General features: G+C 39.6%; 1 protein-coding gene across 1 annotated transcript; it reads right to left on the reverse strand.

Moving 5' to 3' along the window:
• slc27a4 (solute carrier family 27 member 4) lies at positions 1 to 21,892 on the reverse strand. The gene is made up of 14 exons (XM_084745410.1): positions 21,386 to 21,892; positions 18,129 to 18,290; positions 13,067 to 13,277; positions 12,592 to 12,775; positions 10,202 to 10,360; positions 8,303 to 8,372; positions 8,050 to 8,141; positions 6,366 to 6,475; positions 5,469 to 5,678; positions 4,955 to 5,081; positions 4,007 to 4,144; positions 3,739 to 3,903; positions 2,658 to 2,804; positions 1 to 2,186 (listed from the first exon to the last, which is right to left on the reverse strand). Exons 2-14 carry the CDS (start codon positions 18,287 to 18,289, stop codon positions 2,029 to 2,031), a joined length of 1,932 nt encoding a protein of 643 aa, XP_084601536.1. The 5' UTR covers position 18,290; positions 21,386 to 21,892; the 3' UTR covers positions 1 to 2,028.
• Positions 21,893 to 25,931: the final 4,039 nt, after the last annotated feature.

Consider the following 25,931-nt stretch of genomic DNA (forward strand, 5'->3'; position numbering starts at 1 on the left):
GATAGGCGAAGTCTACCTTTAAAGACAAAACCTGCACAATACAGCCACACAACCATACTGCATGTCAGTATGCTGACAAATTGTGTGTGTGTGGAAATAGCCCAATGTATTTAGCCCAGTGTTGAATTGGTCAGATCACATGACTTGGTGTTCCAGCAGCTGATATTAAATGCATACTGCAGTCTCACTTTTGAGGACTCCAAGAGTTACTGAAGCACAGATTTTGGATACACATAAAGCAAAAACAGCCTGATACATTTGCACTACAACAAAAGAGAAAGCTGTTACGACAACATAAAATACTAAAACTTCCATATTTTCTTAAATATGTAAACAAACATTACAACTTAAATATATTTGGTGTGATGCAGACATATTTAAATACAAAGCTTTGTTTTATATCAGCGCTTATGTAGTGCGGCTGATTATTGCACTGCAAACGCTGGAGCCCTATTGCACTTTAGTGAATCTGTCAGCTTCAACCACTGGTCTAATTTAACTCATTTACTTTCAGTCACAGGCTTTTCAAAATCCCTCACATCCTTACATTGTTCCCTTTTTCAAAAAAAAAAATCCTCCTCCTCATTTTCATCTCAAGCTCTAAGCAGCAAGGGTGGAATCAAGGACAAGGAGACCATTAAAGGGATAGTTCAGATTATTTGATGTGGGGTTGTATAAGGCATTTATCAACAGTCAGTGTACTAGCTACAGTAGAAAGCGGTGGGCACACCCTTGTGCGGAGAAGCCGAGAGGAGTACCAGCACGAAAGCTAAGCAATGCACTGGACAGAGTCAGCAGCAAAATGTATTTTAGCCACTTAAAAAGTGTCCACCCAATAAAATCAATTTAAGTGTACGCTATATTTAGAATATTTTCACCACTTAAGTTGCTACCAGACAGATCGACTGATCTATCTGTTTAAAACACAGAAGTCACACAATAACAAAAAAAAAAAGTTACAGATCAAGGCAATGGTAGGGCAGCAACTTCTGTGTTCTGCGAGGTAAAAACACTGGTTTTGCCCATGGAGTTTGGTTGGTTTGGAAAGAGCGATACTTGGCTTCTATAACAGCGGTTCCTCATCAGAAAAGGCTGGTACTGGTGCTGGTAATCCTCTCCGCTTCTCCAAACTGGGAGTGTGTCAACTGCCATCTATTGTATGTAATACACTGACTATCAATAAGCACATTCTACAACCCCACATGGAATAAACCAGACTATCTCTTTAAGTTAACCTCAAACAGAGGAAAGCTGTAGCTGTCACACAGATTTGTCACTGCTGGCTAATTGTGCAGGTGTAGTCGGCGGTAGAGGCTCCTGTCTTCCACAAAACAATCTCGCTGATGAAACAACAAACTGAGAGACAGTTTAGGTCCTCATGGGTCCCTCTGTTGTCCCATGCACTTTTTGCACTGAATCCACGCTCCTCCTCCTCCTCAGCATCCTTTAAGTCTGTGGTTATCTGTAGTCAAGTTTTTGCATTCTAGATGCCAGGCAGCCTGTGCTCCACATCCCTCCCAGTTGTGTCCCCCAGCAACACATCTGGTTTGATGGACCAGGATGGCCAGGCGTGGTTGTTTGAGAGTCCTGTGTGGGCGGGGAGTGTGTGGCTATGAGGGTGTGGTGTTTTCAAGTTACCAAATAGACCTGGTTACTAGGTATGTGCCTCTCTCTGTGTTTGCTGAGGTAGCGAGAGGAGTTGCTGGGGAGATTGCAGGGGGGATGGATGGAGTGGTGCTGTGTCTGTGTTTGTGTGTGGCGTGCATTCAGTCTGATTTTAGGGACTTCAAAGAGCAAAGTGGTTTTGGGAATACAATGTGTACGTAGGTATGTGTGTAAATGTGTAGGCATTTGTGTCTGGGTGCATGGAGTGTGTATGGCTATTATTTTATATGCATTTGTGTATATGGGGACAAGGTCCTGCACTCTGCTATCCTGGTCACACAGTATTGTCTTTTTTTCTGTATCTGTATGTGTATGTCTGTGTGTGTTTGTGTCTATGTGTACATGTAGTGGTCAGCCTGGTCATCACAATTTGCTTTTCCCTGACAGTATGGAGCGGTAAAGCTCCTCGTCCAGCTCCGCATAGCGCCCTCTGCTGGAATCCAGGAAGTACAGTCTGTCTGACACCACAGTGGGGTCAAAGCCGTCCCGACGCAACTCCGTCTTCTGAAACTTAAATGTTCCTGAGAAAGAGAAAGAGAGTATATAGATATTTCATTTAGCCAGTTAAGCTCCTATTCAGCTATTATATATTGACTGTAATTCACTAGCTTGATTGTGTTACTATTTTAAGAAATATAACAGAATATACCACTGTTTAAAGGAATAGTTTGGAATGCTGTTTTTAGGTGGCCCAAAATAAGTTATGCTGCTGACCCTGTCCACCGCAGTACATTGGTTAGTTTCTCTGCTGCTACTCCAAACTAGGGGCGTGTTAGCTGTCATCTACTATAGGTAATACACTGACTCTCGATAATGACTTCATACAGTCCCACTTAAAATAATCCAAACTATCCTCTTCAGCTGTTGTCACATGTTTAAGTCTTTCAAAACCAACTGTACGTTTTCAAACTGCACAGAAACAAATCTATGTTAGCTTCTGAAAATCTCATTTGTGGATTGATTCTTTTACGCACAATGGCAGAGAGTTTTACCTGTCTTGTTGACCTCTGGAAGGAAGCGGAGAAACACTGGCCTGGCGTATGGAGGGAGCGCCTTCTCCATGTCCTTCACAAACTTCTCCAGGTCAGTGGAGTGAGACGGATCAGCGATGGCTGCCATTCCAGCCTTTCCCTCTGCTCCTGTGCACACAGAAAGGGCATGTCAGAGGATTAAATGTGTGGAGGTTTAATCCGAACTCACCTTTTGAAACACGGAAGTCACGTAATAACACAAACAGCGGTAGCGACTGAGACGATAGATCAGCACGTTCCTACACCAGTGTTCCTGATGCTTCTCCAAACCTGGGGCACTTCAAATAATCTGAACTACCTCTTTAATGTAAGACAGATATGTGTGTATATGCGGCCATGAATGCTGTGCAGAACCCTCTGAACCCACAACCCTCTGTTCAATTGTGTATTAGTGTCATTACTGTTGTGTCAGAATAAAATCTCTTTCATATGTTGTCTGCTGTGATCTCTCTGACTTGAGCATCTGTTGTTATTTGTCACATTGCATGCCAAATTAGTTTCTCCCTTTGGGGATTAATAAAGTTCTAATCTAATCACAGCGACTGGAAAGTGGCAACTGTGATTTGTCCTGAGTGTCACTCAGTCTGCAGAGCCTTGACTACAGTTCAGCTTTATATGTGATGACATTTCAAATGGGTATAATTCATTTCAGGCCACAATGAGTCGAGAGCAAGTCAAGATACTGCAACTGTAAAAACTATAGTATTTAAGGCAGTATAGTAAAAGGTACAGTTAGCAATTCTGGAGAAAGACAGTTTCACTGCTCATGAAATACTGACATTTTGGTAATGAGACTCAACTATCTTACTGACTTGTGATTGGTTTCCTGAAGTTTACTGTCATGGGCTAGACTTTCTAAAGCCTGAAAACAGAGGCAAGAGGAGGAGCAGAAGTCTGCTTTTCACTCAGACCAATTTAATTACATTATGCTAAAAGGTTGTTATGGAACTTTTGGCCAGTGACACTAAAAATAAACTGCCTACCCCGGCTTTAGTCCCACATAAGAGCAAATATTCAAGCATATATATTGAAAGATATTTACCTGGTACTTCCACTCCATAGACTACCACATCCTTCATGTCTAACAGCCTGCTGAGTGTCCCCTCCACCTCGGTCGTTGAGACGTTTTCTCCTCTCCAGCGGAAAGTGTCTCCTGTGCGGTCCTTGAAGTACATGTGGCCGCACTCATCCATGATTAACACGTCACCTGGTGAGAGGCAGGATGAAAGATCATATTCATTCAGTCAATCAGCGAGGAATACAGTGAATAATTCAATATGTATGTATATCTGTGTGTGAGTGACTCTAACCAGAGAGATAGGCACTGTCTCCCTTCTTGAAGACGCTGTGAGCAATTTTCTTGCTGGTTGCTGATTGGTTGACATAGCCATCAAACCTCCGAAGAGGGTCGTTCTGAATGATCCTGCCGACTAGCTGGCCCGGCTCGCCTGCAGAATGAGACAGCCAGTCAGAGAGAGAAAGACAGAGACATGCTCAGAGACAGACATTTTCATACACAGAGTGGATTGTTTGAGCTCCATCAGGGGTTTCAGAAAGGACTTAGTGTGTCCACATGTTTGTATGTCAATAGTGCATCTTTAACATAAAGAAAAGGCTACACAGTTATTTGAACCCTCTATGGTATGCATTATGATGGGTTTTCTGGGTCATAAAATAGACTGCATAAACAATTTAAAGACATTTTCAAGAAATATTTTTTAGGGTACACTTTATGGAGTGGTACTTTAGGAAAATATTCAAATGTCTCAGCAGTTTAAAATTTATGCTATCTGAAACTGAAAAAGATTTTAAAAAAAAGGTAGTCGTTTCATAACACAGAATTAATCTAGGCAGCTTTGTCATGTAGATAAGACTGATGAGTGCTCAACTTTTTGTCGTTTACCCAAATATTGGTAGAGTTGGACTGTTATTTACCCCACAATGTTTCCGACACATTCTTTAGACAGTATCTTGTATTTATATTCTGTGATTTGTTCACATCAACAGGTGCAATGACATGCATGAGACATGTTCTGAAATACTGGAGATAAACGGCTAAACTGAAGCCTTGGTAGTGGTTAACTAGTCTTAGCTATCAATGTGTTATTTCACTTATAATCAAACATATGATGTGGATGGGGAAATGAGTGCCTTTGTGTGCTCCAGGTGTATTTTTCTGTTGAAAACCCGCACTCTGTGTATGTTTAATCTTATCAGGTGTAAAATTGATTTTTAATATGTGTATACAGTAAACCTACCAGGTTTACAGGGAATACAGACGCCATCAGGTCCTCTAATGAGCTCCATGGTCTCTTCATCAACCCTCACCAGCCTGATTGGGTAGATGAAGGGTAGAATCTGGCTGTTGAAGCCACACGCTCCAACCTAAAGTACAAAGAAAAAAACATATGACCAAAGCTTTTTCAGTGTGGTGAGGAAAATAAGAGGCAGATCAGTTGCAGTGCTGTGCATTGTGTTGTACTGATGAAAATCTACAAATGCTGAGAAAACATTTTTTACAATAACAGTGCTTACAGTGAGGATTTTACAGCAGTAACAGAAAGAAAAGCCTTTGAACTTAATGTGACACCCTCTCAGGTGAAAGGATTTGAGTGGTGGTGGTAGTCTTAAGGATTTCAGAAGAGAGTATTTCACTAAAATGATACCACTTGAAACACTTAATCTGAGAAAGAAAGTCCAGGCAAAAAAACAACCCTGAATAGCCATTTGGTCAGACCATCATCACCACTTTGTTGCAGGACACCTGCCCACCTTGTTATCGAAGTTGCCCAGACTGCAGTTGCACTCTGTGGCGCCATAGAACTCTGCGATCTGTGGGATACTGAAGCGCTTCATGAACTCCTCCCATATAGACTGGCGAAGGCCATTGCCCAGCGCCATGCGCACCCGATGCTTTTGCTCCGTGTCCCGAAATGGTTGGTTGAGGAGGTATCTGCAGATCTCACCGATGTACTGCACAATCTGGAGGAGAATGGAACCAGATTGTAATGAGAAACAGTAGTTTCGTGAGACAGAGATGTTAAAAGATGAATTACTGATTTGATACCAAGCTCACAATAATGACAAAGGAATTCAAGATTAACTGGGGAATAACATTAATCTAACCTAAGATTCTTTCTAATGATAGGTTAGCAAAACGGGGTTTAAAATGAGTAAACCCAGATTTATAATGAAGCAGAGCTTTTTTGTTGCACAATTAAAAACTAATCTCTGACTAGTAAATCCAAGTTTAGTGATGCAAACTGAACTTAAATGAGTTTAATTAATATGAAGATGCTTGCTCACCCAAATCCAAATAAATAAATAAGAAATGAATGTAAGTGCCGGTGAGACCAAGCAAGTATAAAGGGAGAGAGGATGTTCTTTGCTCACCATCTAAAAAATTAACAAAATGTTACATCATTTGCCACCTAGCTAAAAAATTAACAAAGAGTTAGTTTGCTATTGGGCTAGTTAAAAAATTAAAACATTTAAGTGTGAGTTAGCTAGCTAGAAAGTTAATTAGCCAAGTTAAAAGAGCAAGTTTAAGATAGTGGATCACATTTTAAATTGAGAGTTTAAAGTTTTAGTGTAAAAACTAATCTGAGATTTACAGAGAGGTGTAAACTGAATCTTTTTAAAAAATGTATTTTAAGTTGATATGCTTACAGTGCAGTTGTATTTGACACAGTCGTCCCAGAAACGTGAGGCAGAGAACTTCTTTCTGATGACAACAGTCATCCCGTGTATTATACACTGGCCCACTCCCACAATGTTACCTGTAGACAAAGAAACAGGAGGTGTCAGGGTCGTAGAACTGCAGCCTCAACATGGGAATCTATCAAGGCATAGAATTTAAAGCAACAGCATGCAACTTCTTCTTTCTTTACCACTTCTGCCACCAGGGGTCTCTCTCACATAAAAAAAAAAAAAAGAAACAATGTAGTATGATGATGTCATGAAGTGGCATGGGATCATGGGATTTGTTGTTAAACAATCATCGTTGCTGATGAAAATCTATCTGACATGACTCAGTGAGGTATTTAAGTTTTATTCACGCTACATTTAGTCATGTTTGCTGACTTCTTCCTCACTGTTGTAAATCTGGTGTAAAACAGTGTGTGAAGTTATGGCATCTAGTTAGCAATGGCTATCATGAAAGCAACCGTTACCTTTAAGAACTATTGAACAATTAGTATATTAGTTATATATTAGTTAGCTCTACCACTGAGTCACAGCTACCCCATAACTATGTAACTCTTCTACCTTAAAAGAACAACTTCAAAATCATTTTGATGTGACAATGACTTGTAATAATGCTATATAGCACTAAGTCAAACACCACCAACTATGTCATTGCCATGTCATTTTGGTGAAACTGGATTATATTTTATGCAGAAAATGTTTTCTGGTTTTCCCTCTTATCTGAAGTCTTCCAGCTAGCTCAACTCTGTAATTTTCTGATGAACAGTGAAATACACTGCTGCTAAATGCAACTGGTGGGTAGCTCAGTTGGTAGAGCGTCCGCCCCATGTATAGAGGCTGTTAGTCCTCTGCAGCGGTTTCCCCTTTCCTGTCTACTTCTCAGCTATCCTATCTAATAAAGGCAAGAAAACCCCCAAAAAAACTTTCAATGCAACTGGTGTTATCTACAGTAGTTGGCTCTTACACCACTTCCTAACTGGAAGTGATGAACTACTGAATTAGCAAACATTAGACTGTTTGAGGTTTTCCTCAATCCATCAGTGAACAGGTTAAGCAACGTGATGCTTGTTTAAAAAGCCACAAAGTTTTGCACACGTACTTCACCTCCAAAGTATTTGCTATGGTCAAAATAGTGGTTGACCTCCTTGATGTTTCAATTTCCCCTGATCCAAGAAGTCAACAGGAACGAGGAGAAACTAATTCACACTGGACATTTTTTTTGCCCTCGATCCACTTTCACTCGCTTCGCTGTATGTATGTATGAAGCGGTGTTCACCACACAACCCACACTGAGTACTCAGAGCACTGTACATACAGTGTACAGCTGGTCATATTTACAACATGGTGTATAAGTGAACTACCAAATCACAAAAAATACTGTAAATGTTGCTTTAAAATAGCCCATATTATACCTGATCTTGTTTGTCTGGTGCAGAAGTCAAGAGAACTAAATGTGAGCCAAAGATCGACTGACTCTTTTTAGTATTTGATTGGCTTTATCCACCATTTTAGGCTGGATGCTGATTCAAGCTACAAACAATCCATCATGATGAACATTATGAGGAATGTCACAGGTACAAAGGGACTGAATTTGGACTTTGCAACAAGATCAAAAGTAACTTAAAATTTAACACAGCTTTAGTTTTACCTGCAGAGTGGTAGAGTGGAAGGCAATCATACAACACATCATCTGGTGTCATCCTAAAGCCATAATATACCAAGGCTGCCATGCGATAGTACCTGCAAGAGAAGAAAGTCAAAACAAAACCAACAAGTTTTATGTTTTTCTCTTCCACTCTCTTAAACAGCATTTACGCTACACATGAAAGCTACAGGGATCAACAAAGCGAGCAGCTGCAAATCCTGTGTATCTGTTAGTCAGCTGCATGGCTCCTTCCTACCTGCTGTGCACAACAATAGCAGCTTTAGGCATCCCAGTGGTTCCTGACGTGTAGATGTAGAACAGGCGATCTGAAAAAGACAGTATAGTGAGAGTGAGATATCAAACACTAAATGTGCTTTAGCTGAATTTGGCATGAGCTTGCTGTGAGTGTGTCAAAACGAAGGCTCTATTATGGTTAAATGTGCAGTTCAGTTTAGTCTTTCTGAATAAATGTTTTGCGTCATGCTCATTTTTGATCAGCTGTGCAGGAGAGTAGATGCTTGGCTTTGAACCATAATTACAGGCCTATTCACAGTTTTGACTGCAAGCCCATTTGACTAAGTTGCAGCACTGGAGGGTGGAGGTAAAATAAAGCAGTATCCCCTTTTAAAGATTGTGCAAAGTAGATAGTTAAATTCATTTTTTTCCCAGAGATAAAGTGCGACTTGTAAGCAAAATTACAACCAGACATATACAAACTGGCCCTAGATTGAGAGATCTCTGGCATCACAATTGAGCACTTGTGTTTGGATTTGGCTTTCCTGCTCACAAATGATTTTATCTGAAATAAAATCAGCCACTGCTAAACAGAAGAAATATACTGCAGAGCTCTGACATCCAACTAGAGAACTGGATCGTGGTGGCTATGTGCTACCTCAATTGGCATAAGCAAATCAGCTGTGTGTGTGAGTGTGTGTGTGTGTGAGAGTGTGTGTGTGTGTGTGTGTGTGTGTGTGTGTGTGTGTGTGTGTGTGTGTGTGTGTGTGTGTGTGTATGTGTGTGTGTGTGTGTGTGTGTGCGTGTGTGTTTGTGCGTACAAAGCTGACAAAGCAGCAGCAACCTCAGTGCACTTGCGCTCACTGACATTCACTCTACACAGCATACTGTGTGTGTACATTCACTAATCACCTCTGAATGTGTCCTGACTTATCTAACACGATGCATTTTGGTCGTCAGATCGTTGGATAACCCGAGACACATTTTTGCGCATGTGTGAACATGACCAAAGGTCGCAGGTTTTATAGCTGCAACAGCCTGTGTGGCTGTAAATGGATATATGTAATGATCAAAAGCTTAACTGAGAGAGCAGGTAGGACTTGGCCCTAAAAGAGAGCTTACTGATTAGCTCTGTGGAAACAATGAAAAAGGAGAAAATAAAAAAGTACTTTTCTATCATTAGTTTTCCTTATCTGAACCAAGGCTCTGATGACATATGGTGTTGTATACTTTTAAGGTTGTCAAAAGTATCATATATACAGGCATCAAACTGGAAGGTATCATTTGATTGCCTGCATGTATGCATGCATGCATGTATGTGTGTGTGTGTGTGTGTGTGTGTGTGTGTGTGTGTGTGTGTGTGTGTGTGTGTGTGTGTGTGTGTGTGTGTGAGTGATCGACAGACCCTGGACCTGAAGCTTGTTCAGGTTGATCTCAAATACTACTGTACCAATCAGCCTAATTTGTATGAGGTGGCTTTAAATAAAGTAAAGTAATTAAAGTCTCTGTTTGTTCCTGTATTTATTTAAAATCATTAATATATTAACCAGCATTAAAACATGACAAAAAAAAGCAGATATTACTCTTGACATTTCAGTTCAGTACAAGCTTTTCATTTTTCAACAGTGAGTGATGTGATTTATTTGACTGTGACTCACTGCTTGGTTCCAAAAGTATTACTCACCACTCACAACTGCTCTGTGCTGCCAGACCAATAAATACAAACAAATTACTTTTTGAAACTATTGTGCTGCTTTTGTTAGAGCAGGTGCTGAAATCTTGGTTGCCGATTTAATATTACACCACTGAAAATATCACATGAAATAACTCCCAAAAGCATCCGTAAAATGTTTTTTTGTTAAACAGAGCTATTAATATTGTTGAGAAACAGGAGAAGTATGATGCGGCATGGCGTTCTCACCCGTGAAGCAGCGCTGTGGCCGGCTTGGCAGATGAGACGGGGCAGCATCCAGCAGGGGCTCTAGGCACTCGGTTCCCTGTGGGACTCGTTTGGGGTCCCAGTCTCCAGAGCAAAACATCTGCACTGCTTTCCCCATTGAACTGTGGACCTCACACACCGCTGTGAGAAAAAGAGAAACACATTAGGGCTGCAACTAACAATTATTGTCACTGTCGATTAATCTGACAATTATTTTCTAGATTGATCTATTAGTTGTTTGGTCTACAAAATATCAGAAAATGATGAGACATGTTGATCAGTGTTTCCAAAAGCCCACAGTGATGTCCTCAAATGTTTGTAGTTTGTCCACAACCCAAAGATGTTCACTTTACCGTCATTACGGACTAAAGAAACCAAAAAATAATCATGTTTAAGGAGCTGGAATCAGTGAATTTTAACTTTTTTCATTTCATTTCACTTCATTATCCTAAATTTCAAGAAGATTTTATGTGGTACAATATTAAAGCACCATAAAACGGTAATTTTTTGCAGTCTTTATAGACAGCGAACAGAAGTAAAGATGGAATAGAGTGTCAAGAGGAAAGTGGGGGAGTCGACATGAAGAGAGGAAATGTAGTAATGTAGGAAAGAAAGTATCAATATGTGACTGTGAGCAAGACAGACCAAAGAAGGGAACAATGAACTGAAACATCTTATATTTTCCCCTAAAAAAAAAAAAGAAAAAAGAAGAAAAGACAGTGCATCTTAATTTAAAAGCCTTATGTCATGCTGGCTCAGTACTAATGAATACTGGCTCGACTTTGGCCTGCTCAGTAGCAAAGAGACTGCGTTTCCAATTACTTAAAGGCATAAAGCACATGACAAGTGCAGGATCCAATACAAAGACTGTTCCATCAATCCCAGGATGAACAGCTCAAAACTCATTCACTCTTTATAGCTGTTGAGATCAGGGCTTTTCAAATTGGGCAGAGACCCAGAAGAGGGTCATGAGGAGATTGAAATACCTCCCTAACTTATGTTTGACCAGTCTCCTCAGCTGTTGCAGTTTTATATTATAAGCAATAAAAGGCAGGGCTGGGTGATTAATCAATTTTTTTTTTGGCTCCCAACTTCGGCTGGATGATACAGAGATATCATGATATGAGACTAGAAGTCATCTTAGATTTGATATTTGATATGTCACTGCAGGTCAGTAGATTAGATATTAAAAAAGGCAATTAGTTCTATTTGGCCCTTCAAAAATACTCAAGAAACTCACACATGTAATCATGTAAAAAATGATTTATATCCTTAATCTTATTATTAAGTAAAATCACAAATGACTGCACATTGAACAGTTGCTTAGCAACTAATTTGTTTATCCATTTGTCAATATGTATTCCCTCTTTTAATGTTGGTCTTAACCTTATATTGGTAATTGAGATATTTAATTTTCTTATGTGCCATAATCATTACTCATGTAAACAAGAGGTTTAATCAAGAATGTTGCTAATTTATAATAACAATATGTGACTCAGCATTGGCTGGTTTAAATCTGTTATGTTGTTTTTGGAAGGAGGTTCTTGACATGATTAGCCAGATAACAGAATTAAAAATCCCTTGGTCAACAAAGCTGTGCATCCTGGATGTTTATTCAAGTGATTTTATTACACAGAAGAGTAATTAAGAACTAATAGACTTGTGTCTCTTACAAGCTAAGAGGGCGATCGCTATTAGATGAAAAATGTGCCAACCAAGTATGAATTAATATATTGAGAATATATCAACATGGGCTGCTATGAAAAAAGAAATCTGCATAACTAAAAGAAACTGGGAGTTTTTGAATCAAAATGTTGGTAATGATCAATAAAGTGGGGCAGGGTGCAGCAACTGGAATGAGATTATAAAGTGTAGTAACTCATGTGATCTTCAAGATATTTTGTGCATTTTAATAACTAACATCTGTATATACATCTTTGTTTCAATTACAATGTTTTTATTTACTTGTTTAAAAAAATCCCTTTTCTGACCAACTCAGACCCTGAACACTGCAGATTGATCATAGACACATTTCTCCACTCCCCTCTCCATCACTCCCTTCTTTCCGTCCATCAGCCATTTAAAGCTGCACTGATACTGAGGAGACATGTCCTCCAAAAGCCATCTAGCTTTTATGACCTCTGCTGCTTTCTCCCCGCACCACTTACCTCTCTCATCACAGCGGAAACATAACAGCACTCATCAGCATAAGTCAATCCTGTACAGACTGTAAAGCCCTTTGAGACAACCTTCAGATTTTTGACTATAGACATGCCTATGTTAGTACTGTAACAAACAAAAATCTGACACATATCCTTCAGATGCTTCTCTAATGTCCATCCATCCCCCTCCTCCATGTTCCCTGTTCTTACCATCAGTCAGCTCCGAGCCAAACACCACAGCCTTGGCATTGGAGATGTTGACACAGTGGACCAAGGCCTCTAGTCTCAGGTTGAAGTTGATCAGAGCGGCCTCTACTCCGATCTTGGCCATACCCAGCCAGAGGCCCACGTACTGGGACCTGTTCTCCATGAAAAGGGCCACCACATCCCCTTCCTGAAGAGAGAAACAACCAAAGGAGGGGCTTGACTGCCATTAAGTGACTGACTGAAGTTTATTTCTCTTTATGGAATATTTGGTCACACTTTATTTTACGGTACACTAATAAGACGTAACAAGCCATACTTTGTCTCAAATTAGACAAAAACTAAAAAAATTTTCTTTATTACTGTCTAATAAAGAACATATTATTTCTAGTTTTTGTCTAATTTGATACAAAGTATGTCTTGTTGCATCTAGTGTAGTGTAAAATAAATGGCGACTGAATATTTTGTTTTGTAGACCTACCTTGAAACCCCGTTCCAGCAGCAAGTTGGCGACTCTGTTGGAGTACTCATCTAGCTGTCGGTAGGTCCACCTCTCCCCAGTCCCCTCAAAGATCAGTGCCGTTTTGTCCCCGTAGCGTTGCACTGTTTCAGCAAAGATCTTGGGAATAGTGTTCTTCTCTCTCAGGTGGCGTCTGACGTTCATCTTCACTCGCAATAACACACCTGCCGCACTGAAGGAGGAAGAGCAAATGTTATTAAAAAGTTCTAAAAGACCATTTGCCCTTTAAAGTAAATACCAATCCACCTCCCTATAAAGACCATTACACATTGGTTTTGCATGATGGAGCCCATTAACTACAAAATGCATATACATTACTGTAATTACTGCTAGACCCTTTGCAAGTGACAATTATCACAAAGTGTTGGTAAGTCTCTGATGTTCCTCTGCACGGTAGATGCACAAATTGCAAGGATTCAAAAAAAGATTCTTTTGACAGTGGTCAGCAGTAATATGAAGTGTGCATTGGTTGTAGCTGAGCGGTTAAAATGTGCGAAATCACTTGTATTATCAAAGTAAATGGATGTTCACGGCAAAATACTTTGAAGTTGAACTTAAGTTGACCTACTGATGTCATTTATTACCTACATTGTGCAAATACTAACAAGAGGCATATAACGTTATGACAGAGATGGTTGGGTGGTTCTAAGGGACAAAGTCTGCCTAAATGGAAGGATCTCACTTGATAATTTACATTTATGGTGCAAAGATACAGATAAAAGTCTTTCTCCCAAGCACTGTATGATGAGATTAGATTTTAGATTTAACTTTACTGTCACACACACTGGCACAAGGCACAAGCACTGAGACAAAATGAAGTTTAGCATCTGAGCCTGTGGTTCCCAAACTTTTTCTGACATGCTCCCCTTCGTAAACTGACAAATAAATAAATAAATACGCAAATAAATTAACAAAGAAATTAACAAATAAATCACACACATCCACCCTGCAACTGTTATCAATAGTTAACAATAATTGGGGAAGTGACTGATAAAAGATTATTCCAGTTGAATTTTACTGAAGTAAAGATCAGCATGATAACATCTGTAAACTCTTGTTTGTGTCAGCCATCTCTGTCAAAATGTTTTATGCTAAAGACTTCAGGTCTAACTGATCACTATGACCAGATGATTATTATTACTGATTTTTTTTACTCATACAGTAAGTAGTAGTAGTCCAATTTACATGTATTCATTTATTACAAAATTGCTAGTTACTATTTATTGGACAAAACTGAAAAAAACCCCACAATACAGTTGTTTCAAACTTTTACAGTTATTGTGCAAATTAAATTGCTATGCTGTACATAATTCAAATACACTGTAATACATTATGCAGCGTTTTTCCTGCCTATCTAGCTTAAAGGGATATTTCAACCAAAAATGAAAATTCAGTCATTATCTATGCACCTTCATGCCAATTGAGAGTCAGGTTTAGTTTTTTAGTCCACAGAATACTGCTGGGGTTTCAGAGGAAAACTCTGTTGCAGAATTTTCCAAACAATGGAAGCGAATGGTCAACAGTTTTCAAACGTAAAAAAAACAAAACAATACAAATATAAAATGCCTGGTGTAATCCATGTCTCCTAAAGCAGACATGCCAAGTTGACTGAAAAAATGTTATCTGCCCCATGTCTTTAGCCTGAATCTTCACTGTAGATCCTTACCTTGGGGCCACATTCACATTTGTTTGCACATGCACGCTGTCTGAACTGGGTGTGTGTGGCGTGACAGTGTGCAAATGGAATGTTGGGACTTTAGGAGACTTGGATTATGCCAGATGAGCAGTCTGGAGGCATTTTATGGTTTCTTTCCAGTTGTTTTTTATGTTTGAAAACTGGTTACCATTCACTGACATTGTTTGGGAGATTCTGCAGCGCTGTTTTCCTGTGAAAGTCCAGCAGTGTTTTGTGGACTAACAAAATAAACCCGACCCTCAATCTGCATGAGGGTGAGTAGATGATGTGGAACAATGGGAGATGATGATGCAACCTGTGACTCCAAGTCAGTACCAAGCATTATTAGGCCTGTTACACTGGACAAATAAGACACGTTTTATCACGAGGCAAGTATCATGTGAGTATTAAAAAAACAGAATATAAGTGGTTATCATTTTTTTTCCATTGTTGTCATGAATGAAAAGTATTAAAATGAACACTGTCAGCAGATGACTTGATCATGCAGTATAAGCTAATTATTTAAACAGAATTTGTATAGGAATGATCCCGTCCCAAGCTTTTTGATCCATGAGAAGCTGGTCACTGTATTCAGCTTTGAGCAACCACTTCCTTACAATGACAATAGTAGATTTTAGCTCCTCAGCTACAAATGATGCACACTGACACGATGCGTCAGATATGCACAGTACAGACAGTAGTCTAAATATGAATACAGTACAGGGCAGATATATAAAGAATGTACAGTTGCATAAATATGTTTTGGTTTGTGAGGGTATAAATAGTGCAGGTAAGTGTACAAAATGTGGTAGTGGGAAGTGAGTGGGCGTCAGCAGCAGTTACTGTTTAGAGCTCATTATGGTGCAACAGAGGAGCTACGCAAACTTCACACTATAAAATCAATTTCTTTTGTCTGGATATTTTTTAATCAAGTTGAATTCAGTTTGCTGGTAGTGACTTCTAGAAAGATTCATAATAAAACAGGTATTATTAAAATGCATGATTTCAAATACTGGTTTCTCCTTTCACATTCATGAGTACAGTTCCATACTGAAAACAAACTTCACTGCACAATTAAGAAAAAGAAAAAAAATTCTAGCAAACACAGATGCTTGATGCCCACTGAACCACCCAGTGACAATCTCTGGCATTTGCAGGGACCAAAATCTGTATATTGGAGGTTGATTTAGTTTACAAAGGCATCAAGTTGTGAAGTTACTGAGTTACTGTGTAAAAGGCATGTTTTGACAGGGTCAGATATAGTGAATTTTTAACCTAGAGTCTTCAGACATACAAAGATAAACAATGACAACATCATCAGAACTGGAGCACAGATAATAACTGGTCTAAAGAAGAACAAAGTTTAGCTGGCAGCTCTTCGCCTTGAAAATATAGATATTATCTCACTAATCAACAAGAGAGCTGAGCCCCCCTTTCTTATGCAACAGAAAAGCACTAATCCTTACTGGTTAGGTCACATCTTTTACAATTTCCTGTTCTACTGCTACTAGAGCTGTTGAGGAAAGACGGAAGTTAACCACAAACCAATTACCATGGTAACCCTGAACTGTAAATATTGGCTTTAGGTAAGACAGTTGAAAGATCTGCACCTCCCCCACCCTCTCCATTGTCCTTTGTCTAGAATATTTTAGACTACCTGCCCATGTCACAAGGTTTTGAAACATGCACGATGGGAATAACACTGGCTGTAAAACTAGGCCTGAAGAGGAAGAGCAGAAGGTCTTGTGGTGAATTCTTCAAGCCACATGTTTGCAGAGTTACAAGTGTGAGACACTTTACTTGCATATGTTCCTCCAGGCAACTTATGCACGGTGAAACTGATTTAAAAGTTAACTCTACTCATTGCATTTTGTGTGAAACCTGAGTTGATGCAGTGTTTTAATAATTAACTTGAACAACATTACAGCATATTACTGTCAGTCAATATCAGTTTCATTACATATTCTATCTAGAGGTGATACATAACAATTCTGATTTAGAGCCCTGTCCTATCTACACTAATGTCTTTGCCAGTCGTCTAAGTAAAGGTCATCCTTTTCTGACTTTTCAGTGATAAATATCACTATTTCCACATCAGCTATGTGTCAGAAACTACCATGTGTGCAAATCTTAAATCTTTGTATTACTTTATGTCAAAGGTTTTGTCTGACTTCAGCTATCTTCAGGAACTCTTATTGTTGAGATACACAGAAGTAGGGGTGCAACTATTATTTTCATTATTGATTAATCTGTTCATTATTTTCTTGACTAATCGATTAGTTGTTTAGTCTATAAACTGTCAGAAAAAACAAAAAATGTCAGCCAGTGTTTCCCAAAGCCCAACATGACGTCCTCAAATGTCTTGATTTACCCACAACCCACAGAAGTTCAGTTTACTATGATAAAGGAGTAAAGAAACAAAAATATATTCTCATTTAAGAAGCTGGAAACAGAGAATTTTAATCATATCATCCATATTGAAAGAACACCATGGGGATCATTAAAAAAAATCTTTTAAGGGACTTCAAAATTGAAAATACATATTTGGCCTGCAGTCCTATTTATCCATCTTGTTTTGGTATGAGCTGCTGAGGTTTGGAGATATCGACCATGGCAAGATTAAACAAGTTCAGAATATAGTGGTTAATAAGGTGGTTGACTTACAGTCACATAGACATCCCAGCCTCAAGAAAACTATGTACCAGTGCCTGCTCATGCCTGTTGTTGACAATTTCACCATATTTACAAAGACTAAAACTAAAGACATTTTCTGTATATTTTTATTTTAGTTGGTTTTGTAAGTATACTATATGGTTTCATGTATTTTTTTTCTAATCTCTAGTTCTGATTTTATTTTATTTAACTGGAATGTTTTTTTTCACAGTTAGTTTTAAGTTTTAGTTAAGTCTTAGATAATTATAATAACCTTGGTACCTACATGAAACTCGGTGGTGGGTCGGTGGATTATCTTGTGTAACTGAGTCATGATCTCTGGAAAGAGACACTGCTGCTGAGAATGTTTTGGTACTTTGAGCACCACAGGCTGAGTGCCATATAGTTCCATTATATTCAAGAGAAGGGAAACATCTCTGTGAGTGATCTTCAAAACATGGCAACTCACACCAAAACAGCGTGTAGAGCCAAAACCACAGAAAACTTCTCACTGTCATTCTACTTACAGATGGTGCTACATTTTAGCAAACCTGACTGGTTGAAAAATAAAAAGCAATAAACAAAAAGGGAATAATTTTGCTTGGAAGAGCAGTGAACGTTTCAAATTCCATGACTTTTCTAGATTTCATTATCACTAGAGCTATGCAAACATAAATAAAGCTTCCTCTTGCTTACTGTAAGTCTCTGCCAACTGTTTTGGCAAAAATCTGCAGGAAGCTCCATCCTCCACTTCCCAGGTAGAAGATCAGGATAGCCGGAAGAACCTGGTACCAAGGCAAGCCCACCAGCAGCCTCAATACGAACAGCAGGGCTGTGCAACACGCTAGACGCATCATCCTGAAAGAATGCACACACATATAAATAGTTACAGAAAATGGCTGCGGATTGTGGAAACTAATCACAAACATTTTAGACCAATCGTTGTTTCAGTAGGAGAAAGGTCACATAGTTTAAAGGGAGAGTTAGTTTGCTAGTTTGCTTGTGTTCTTGTGTGACTACACAATAACACGAGCAAACTAACAGATCAAGGCAGTGGTAGACAAGCAACTGTGGTGTTCTGCAAGGTAAAATGACGAATAGAGACTGCCTGGCTTGGAGAGTGTGATTTTTTGCATATATGATGGAAGTCTCTCGTCAGAAAATGGCTGTCTGAATGCAAACTAAAGCAGTGAACATATTATAAATATAGCGTACCCTCAAACTGATACTGAGTTTTTTGTCCCTGTCCAAAGCAGTACATTCCTACACCAATACTCCTGCTGCCTCTACAAACATGGCGTGTGCCAACTGACGTCTACTGTGGGTAGTACACCGACTGTCAGTAAGTACCTTATACAGCAACACTTGTCATTTTAAGTTACCAAAAAAATGATTGTGACATTGCAATTTATGATTTGTTTACACATCCTGTACCCATTTGAATCCAGTGACTCAGCTCTGGTACACTGTGAGCTTGTAATAAATGAGAAAGAGGTTACCCATACGTAACCACTCATATACTAAATGTCATCATCTTGTCTGACATCTGTAAATGAGCAAATAAAATACTCTGTCGTCTTGTTACAACAACTTAGTGTAATATTTTTTTCACACCGTGGTAAGACTGAGAAAATCTTCTGACTTTTCATCCCTCTTGCAGTTGAATAAAGCCCAAGGCTGCTAAGACCTTGGGGGAACCCTAACTCAAAGCAAACTGACTATAGTGACAGCTGAGAGCAGCAGAGGACAGCAGCATGTGTCGACATCGGTGTGTTCCGTGCCACCAGATAGCCAGGAAGATGATCCTAAAGCAGTGAAGGATAGGTTTACATGACTGCTCATTATCTATTCATTAGGCTTTGTAGAAAAACACTGCAGGGTTTTTATTTCTCTTTATCAAGAGGTGAACAACTATAGGGAAGTTCACGGAACGACACCTGTGCATCTGTTTTAAGCCCATTTTCTGGAGCTGTGACACTCAACTTGTGGCCAGTCGGCCAAATGTGGCCCCTGATAGGGTGTGTATTTTGTAATTCACAATAAAAAATAAACTGACACCATTTATCCTATATTATGGTAGGATAAATAAGTCTTTTAGAAAAAAAAAAAGAAGGCTGATCTTTGTGTGAAAAGTTCAGTAGGATCAGAGGGTGAGCTATGTAGTGGAAGACAACTAACTTATTGAAGAGGAGCAAAAGTTTGAAATGAGGATAATTCTGAGAGAGCTTAAAATGAATATGAGGAACTTTTATTTAAAATGAAACAATATAAATAAAAATAAAATTATCTAAATAAACACCTACTCCTGCTTCTTTTAACTGGCTAACAAATGCACTTCAACTTTGCCTGGGAAAATGGAATCACAGACTCATTTCTTCTGATTTCAAGGAGAGACTGACCTGATCTCTGACGACAAATTACAGTCATTTTATGATTAATTACAGCAAATATACTAGAGTTCTTTTTTAAAATCACAAGATTTGTAGAGTTGTGACACCCCTAATACATTGCAATTCTGTAAGCAAGGTGATATTAGGTCTGTAAATCACAAATCTCCTCACAGTGTGATATCTGGACAGTGATGCAAGATTTGCAGATATCACAGTCTATAACGCCTGTAACGATACGATTTCAATTTGAATTAATTCTGGGGCCGCAATCAATATGAGACAATATCATATGTCCATCTAACACATTCAGTTACATTTATTTCACCTCACACAAAGCAACTAAATTATGATTTGACTATTTTATGACTGAAATCTTCCAGACACATTTGTGGGAATTTCAAAATAAAGGCACATCTCAAAGATGATGATATAGATTCATTTTATCTAATAAATAATGTTAACATGTTTGTTTATTAAAACTACTACAAGGACCATTCATATTTTGTTGATTTTGGAGGCCACTGTGAACAAAAACTGTAGCATTTCCACCTTAATAACCACAAAATATAACGTTAAAATAAAATTATCTAAATAGTCTAAATAGTCTTTTTAACTGGAAAATCTTCTCTTGACTGTCTCATTAATTTACCCATGTCGTACAGAGGCATCAGTATTAAATCGAGACTGTTTCATAACAAGTTAAAACTCCTTGTAGTGACTTTAACTGGCCCCTGGCCTCCTGTCATTTTGGTCAAAGCAAGTTGGGTTGAGTATCCCTGTTCTTGAGCCAAGACGCAGACTAGATGCATTCCTGTCTGCCTGCATGTGGCTGTGATGGTAATGATCACAGCAATTCAACAAGTCTGCTGCTATTTAAAACACAGACTGACGTACTGTGCTACAAGACAGCTGTGTTGTGGACAGTGAAATGACTGAATGTCCGGCATGATGGGATTTGTCACACGTCAAGGGACAGAAATGCATTAAAGAGGCCAGTTGCCACTTCAGAGCAGGAAAAAAAGCTTCATCATTCACTGCTGCTGCTGCTGCTGCTACACCCGGAAATTTAAAAGGCGCGGAGCATCATATTGCGGTAGTGGATGGGGAAACGATAGAGAGGTTCAACCCACTGTCGGTTAGACTACGCCTCACTAAGCATGCCATGTGCGCTTGCAGACAGACAGGGCCTCCAATGGTGAACCCGGTTGGAGCATATTTCTAACCTGATGTAGGTTATCATGGTAACGGGAGCGGGATGCGCAGCGGATTGCGCGCAGCGGTTGAGGCGAGGACGCGGATGGACAGTGTGACACTTTCTGAATATGCTGGCCACGTCCACACAAATCATCTTTTCACGGGGTATGATGTTACTATCGAGTCCAGTTAGTGGGTCGATCGCTCACAAGGTTGACAGAGGACAATAGAGAGACATTACCGGGGATGGCTCGGTCCCTTTCTCCTAATAGCCGGAGAAGTTGAGCATCGCGGGGCGCACGGACGGTCAGCTCGGGCTGTGGCTGTCGGGGGGATGGTTTTTGTTTATCTTTTTTTTTGCTTACATACCTTGCAGCACCTCGTTCACACCGTCACAGCATGTAGGTGCGCACAAAATCCCAGACGTGAAGCTCGGTGTGTGCGATTCCGCCTTGATCGGCTTATAGGCTAGGCTGGTCGCCCCCTCCGCTCCTCACCACCGCTCGGCTGTGCTTGACAGAGGCTCACAGAAACGCACAGAGGAACGGACACACGCACCGGGATCCCCTCCTGTTGTTAATGCTGCTGCTCCTCTCCTCCTCCGGTGCGTCAGATCGGCCTGGCTGTGGCTGTGCGCGTCGACTTTGACCCCGCGATCATCATCCGTTCATTGTCACAATCATTGATATCATTTCTGGCTTCATTGTAGCCGATAAGCTCGCTAGCAAGCGTAATTCAAATGACCTTATAATTTTCTTAGCAGCGCCCGCCCACCGCCGTCAGTGTGTCAGGAATAAGCGCTGACGAACGGCTGCCCGGGCCAATCGAGGGGGGCAATTGTTTCAACATCCCATCCGGCAGGGGCGGGGTTTGCGGCACTGCTGAGGAGGAAATGCAGTGCGGCCCTGCGTGCACGCACAGCAGTTTCCACCCGGTAGTGACAAGGCCCTGATGCTGCTCAGTCGTGTGGCGTGAAATGAGCCCTGCCTCTGCCCGTAGAGTCCATTCATTCAGTCACGCAGACACGGGATGGGCTTTAAATACGCATCTGTCAAGTGGGGGGACCCGTGCAGGAGCGAGGACTTAGATAGGACAGGGTGTCAAACAAGAGTTGAAATGTCCCACTGCGGACCCTCAGATCTACAATCAAAACCCATTTGCCGTCATCGTTTTTCACTGCAACCAAACGCTACGTCAGCTGGATGCTTGCATATAGAGCTGCATGGTTTAGTTAAAAAAATGATCATATTGTGATTATTTTGAAAGATACTGCGATATGATTCAATATTAATGTGAATGTTCATTTTTGCATCACAGTTTTCATTTTCACTGTTTAAAACAATTATTAAAATCGTGATATGTGACAGGCCGACTGATACTGGAGTTTAGGGCTGATGTTTATACAGATAGTAGATCAAACTCTCAGAAAAAAAAAAAAAAAAAACATGAAACAAAGATAATATGACAGCACATTTTTATGCATCTGTTATCAGTACATATTGCTAGCTTTAGATTTTGAAGGCCTTTGACACATTTTTAAGTAGTATGAAGTACCAATGTATTGCAATATTTTGTCAATACACAGAAGCCAAATAAAAAGCTTTTTACACTAGAAATTATTAATACTGAAAATACGAATAAAACATTTTGTTACTAGAATAATAAAATTAGTTTCAGTACACTAGATGGTGCTGTGTTTTTTTTCTGGTGAGGTCAGCAGAGGACTGGTGGGTATGGGTGTGTGAATGGGTGAATGTGACGTGTTGTAAAGTACTTTTCCAACAGGACTAGAAAAGCGCTATATAACCATAACTATATAACATTTACTTGTATTTGTTTATAAGCCAGTCTTGCCCTGAGCAACATGGTGGCGACATCGATGTGCAATGCAAAGGCCAATGCTAAGTCTAAATATATGTCTCTGTCTAGAACTGTTGGTCAGTCTGTTTGCTTGTCAGTCTCATTTTGGGGGGATAATGATTGAAGTGAGATTAACAGACTGCAAACTTTCTCTTATTAGATAAAACAGTTGTAGATAAAGGTTTCCTTTGGGGACATAATTTGCAGTTGAAAAAAGGTAATAAATCACTGTTATCACAATAAAATGTTTAAAATTGCAATAATATTATATTGTGACTTAAGTATTGTGATAATATATATCGGACCGTTGGTGATTCCCACCCCTATTAAATGTGTGGAGTGAAGGTGAAAGACAAGATAATTTTTTGCATTGCTGATAACTGCAACTTTAACTTTAGACAGAACAGAATAACTTTGGCCGACTTTTGAAATGACACAAGGAGAGTGACATTTTACACAGTGGTCATTACAGCAATATGTCATGTCACAAAAAACATTGCGTAATCAAGGAGGATTACAAAAGATCTACTCTAACAAACTGCAGGTCTCTGCTGCAGGTTACAGACGGTTACTTCCCCAGTGGTTTCAAAAGATCAAATTGACAGGGAAATCAACAGGTTTATTTGCTAACTCTCTCCAAATATGTTGCATGTAACCCGTTTTCACAGAGTTGGGTTTATCTGCAGCAATATCTATGACTTTTTGGATAAAAGTTGTAATTTGGCACTGCAACCATGAGGACCTTGGTTAGCATTTATCATCTGGTACGGTACATATACACCACACTGACCCCAGTATGTGAGATTGGACATGAACACAGGATAAGAAAATAGGATGAGCTTTGACCTGTAAATGAGAGATAAAAGTGCACACATGTATACATTTTTGCTTTGTTGTGCACATACACCTCAATATACACTCTCAATACACACATCCATTGTAACACGCAGTCAGACAGAGCATCATCAAGGCTGTGAAGCTTCTCTGCCACTATCAGTCAGACAAGGCACATTATCAGTGGTTCTCAGACAGATAAGGCACACCCTGTGTTCTCTTTTCAATACATATACTGAATATTTCATGCAAGCAGAGCAACACTGGGGACTTTTTTTTAAATAAAGGAAGTTGGTACCAAAGCCTTTGCTTGTAGTTAAACCTTCAGATAGTCCCATGGAGACATACAGGAAACTGTAAATGAGTGTGACAGTTGCTTAATATCCTTTTTCCCTCCACAAAGATCTTTAAAAAAGTGGCATGGTGGTGACCTGGCCTATTTTTAACAGTCACACTTTCACTTAGACAAATGCATTTTACTAAAAATGGGTGGAGATTCTGAAAATTTTATCAAAAACTGACCTTCTGTCAGCTCAACTATTTCAATCCACAAAATTTATGCTATAATTACAATTTATGTGTAACTCATTTTCGTTGCCATTGTGGCTTTAGAGGTAACAATGCAAATGGTATTAACATGTGTCCTGGGTGATCCGATCACAAGTGGACAGATATAAGCACAGGTGTGAATACACCAAAGACACATAGAGGACACACTGAAATCCAGATACACAGACCACTGAGGTAGTCTGGGCTGCATGTGACCACAGTCTTTCAGCAGTGTGTATGCAAATTGTCCTGGGCCACATTGAGGGACCGCCTATTCAACTGACAGATTCAGCAAACGCTTGTAACTTCAGAAAACTGTGTCAATCATCCACCGTGCATATGAGTGCACATGCGTATGAAGAAATATATTAGCATAATTAACACCCCAATAATACCATATAAGGCTATGATTCCAGCCTTATATGCCAGGAGGTGTTCATTCATGAAAATGGCATCAAAGAATAATAAAGAAGTTTATAAGTTTGGAGAGTGCTGCTGTTGGAGATCCATTAAGGAAGGTCTATACGTTTAACAGCACCAGCAGTGGATTTAAGGTAAAGAAAGAAAAAATGGTTTGATTTGAAAGCAGCTTTAAAAAAAAAAAGAAAAAAAAAAAAAGGAAAAACTTGCCACCACAAAGTGATTGATGACTGCAACAGGAGGATGGGATCAAGGGGAATTCTGGTGGACAGAGGACAGTATACATGTCATAGTGGGTCATGTTGTACTGACAGGCATTGTACTACTACATTGTACTAACTACTCATGACTCTTACGACATGTCTGGACCACTAAAAATTGTGTTTGAGAAAAAAAAAAAAAAAAAAATCACTCGTACAAACTGTGAGAATGAGTCTGTTCGTAGGAGTGGTTCTTGCATGAGGCCCATTATGTTGCTGTAAAGAGCAGGCTGGAGAGACGCTGTGGTGCGCTCGGACGCACACTTTTACTCTCTCTGACTCATTAATGCCTTTCTTTGTCATCTGTGATGTGAAAACATCGGTCAGAAAAAATAAAGGTGGTCATCCTGCTCACAGCTCATGTATAGAATCCCAGCATACCATGGGACACCTCTCTGACCAAGCAACTGACAGAGCAGGTAAAACAAGGCATGCTGAGGCAAATATAGGGTTTAGTGTAGCCATGAACTACAAAAAAGGAATGAATAGTTGAATTTTCATATTGAAATGGACAGCCATTGGCATTCAACTGACAAAACAGCCTCAGTGTTTATTTGCATATAGAGCTGGGGAGTCAGCGCCGATCTCAAGTAGTCACTTGTGAAGCATCTGAAGGCGCAGTCTAATATCAGGTGTGAACTCACGTACTCAGAGCTGTCCACTTGTGATCAGCTCATCCAGGAAGCATGCATGTTAAAACCAGGTATGAACAGCCTCTCACTGCCTGTAGTGGTCTATGTGACTAATTTATCCCGTGTTATTGCCAGCATACAAAGCATATTGTACAAGGAGCTAGAACATTTTATTTTACACTTTACCTTGACACTCCAGTATTCCTGTAAATAACAAAAAATCAAAGCCAAAGATAAAGAAATAACTGGCATTCCTGCAACCATCACACACCCTTATGCCAACTCCATTTAGAAAGATCAAATGTCAAAACAAAACAAGTGCTTTCAAAGTTGATTGAGTCAAGCATAGCATTTATACTC

The sequence above is a fragment of the Lutjanus erythropterus genome, chromosome 20 (assembly GCF_056507025.1).
Source record: "Lutjanus erythropterus isolate fLutEry1 chromosome 20, fLutEry1.hap2, whole genome shotgun sequence".
Classification (NCBI taxonomy): domain Eukaryota; kingdom Metazoa; phylum Chordata; class Actinopteri; order Lutjaniformes; family Lutjanidae; genus Lutjanus; species Lutjanus erythropterus.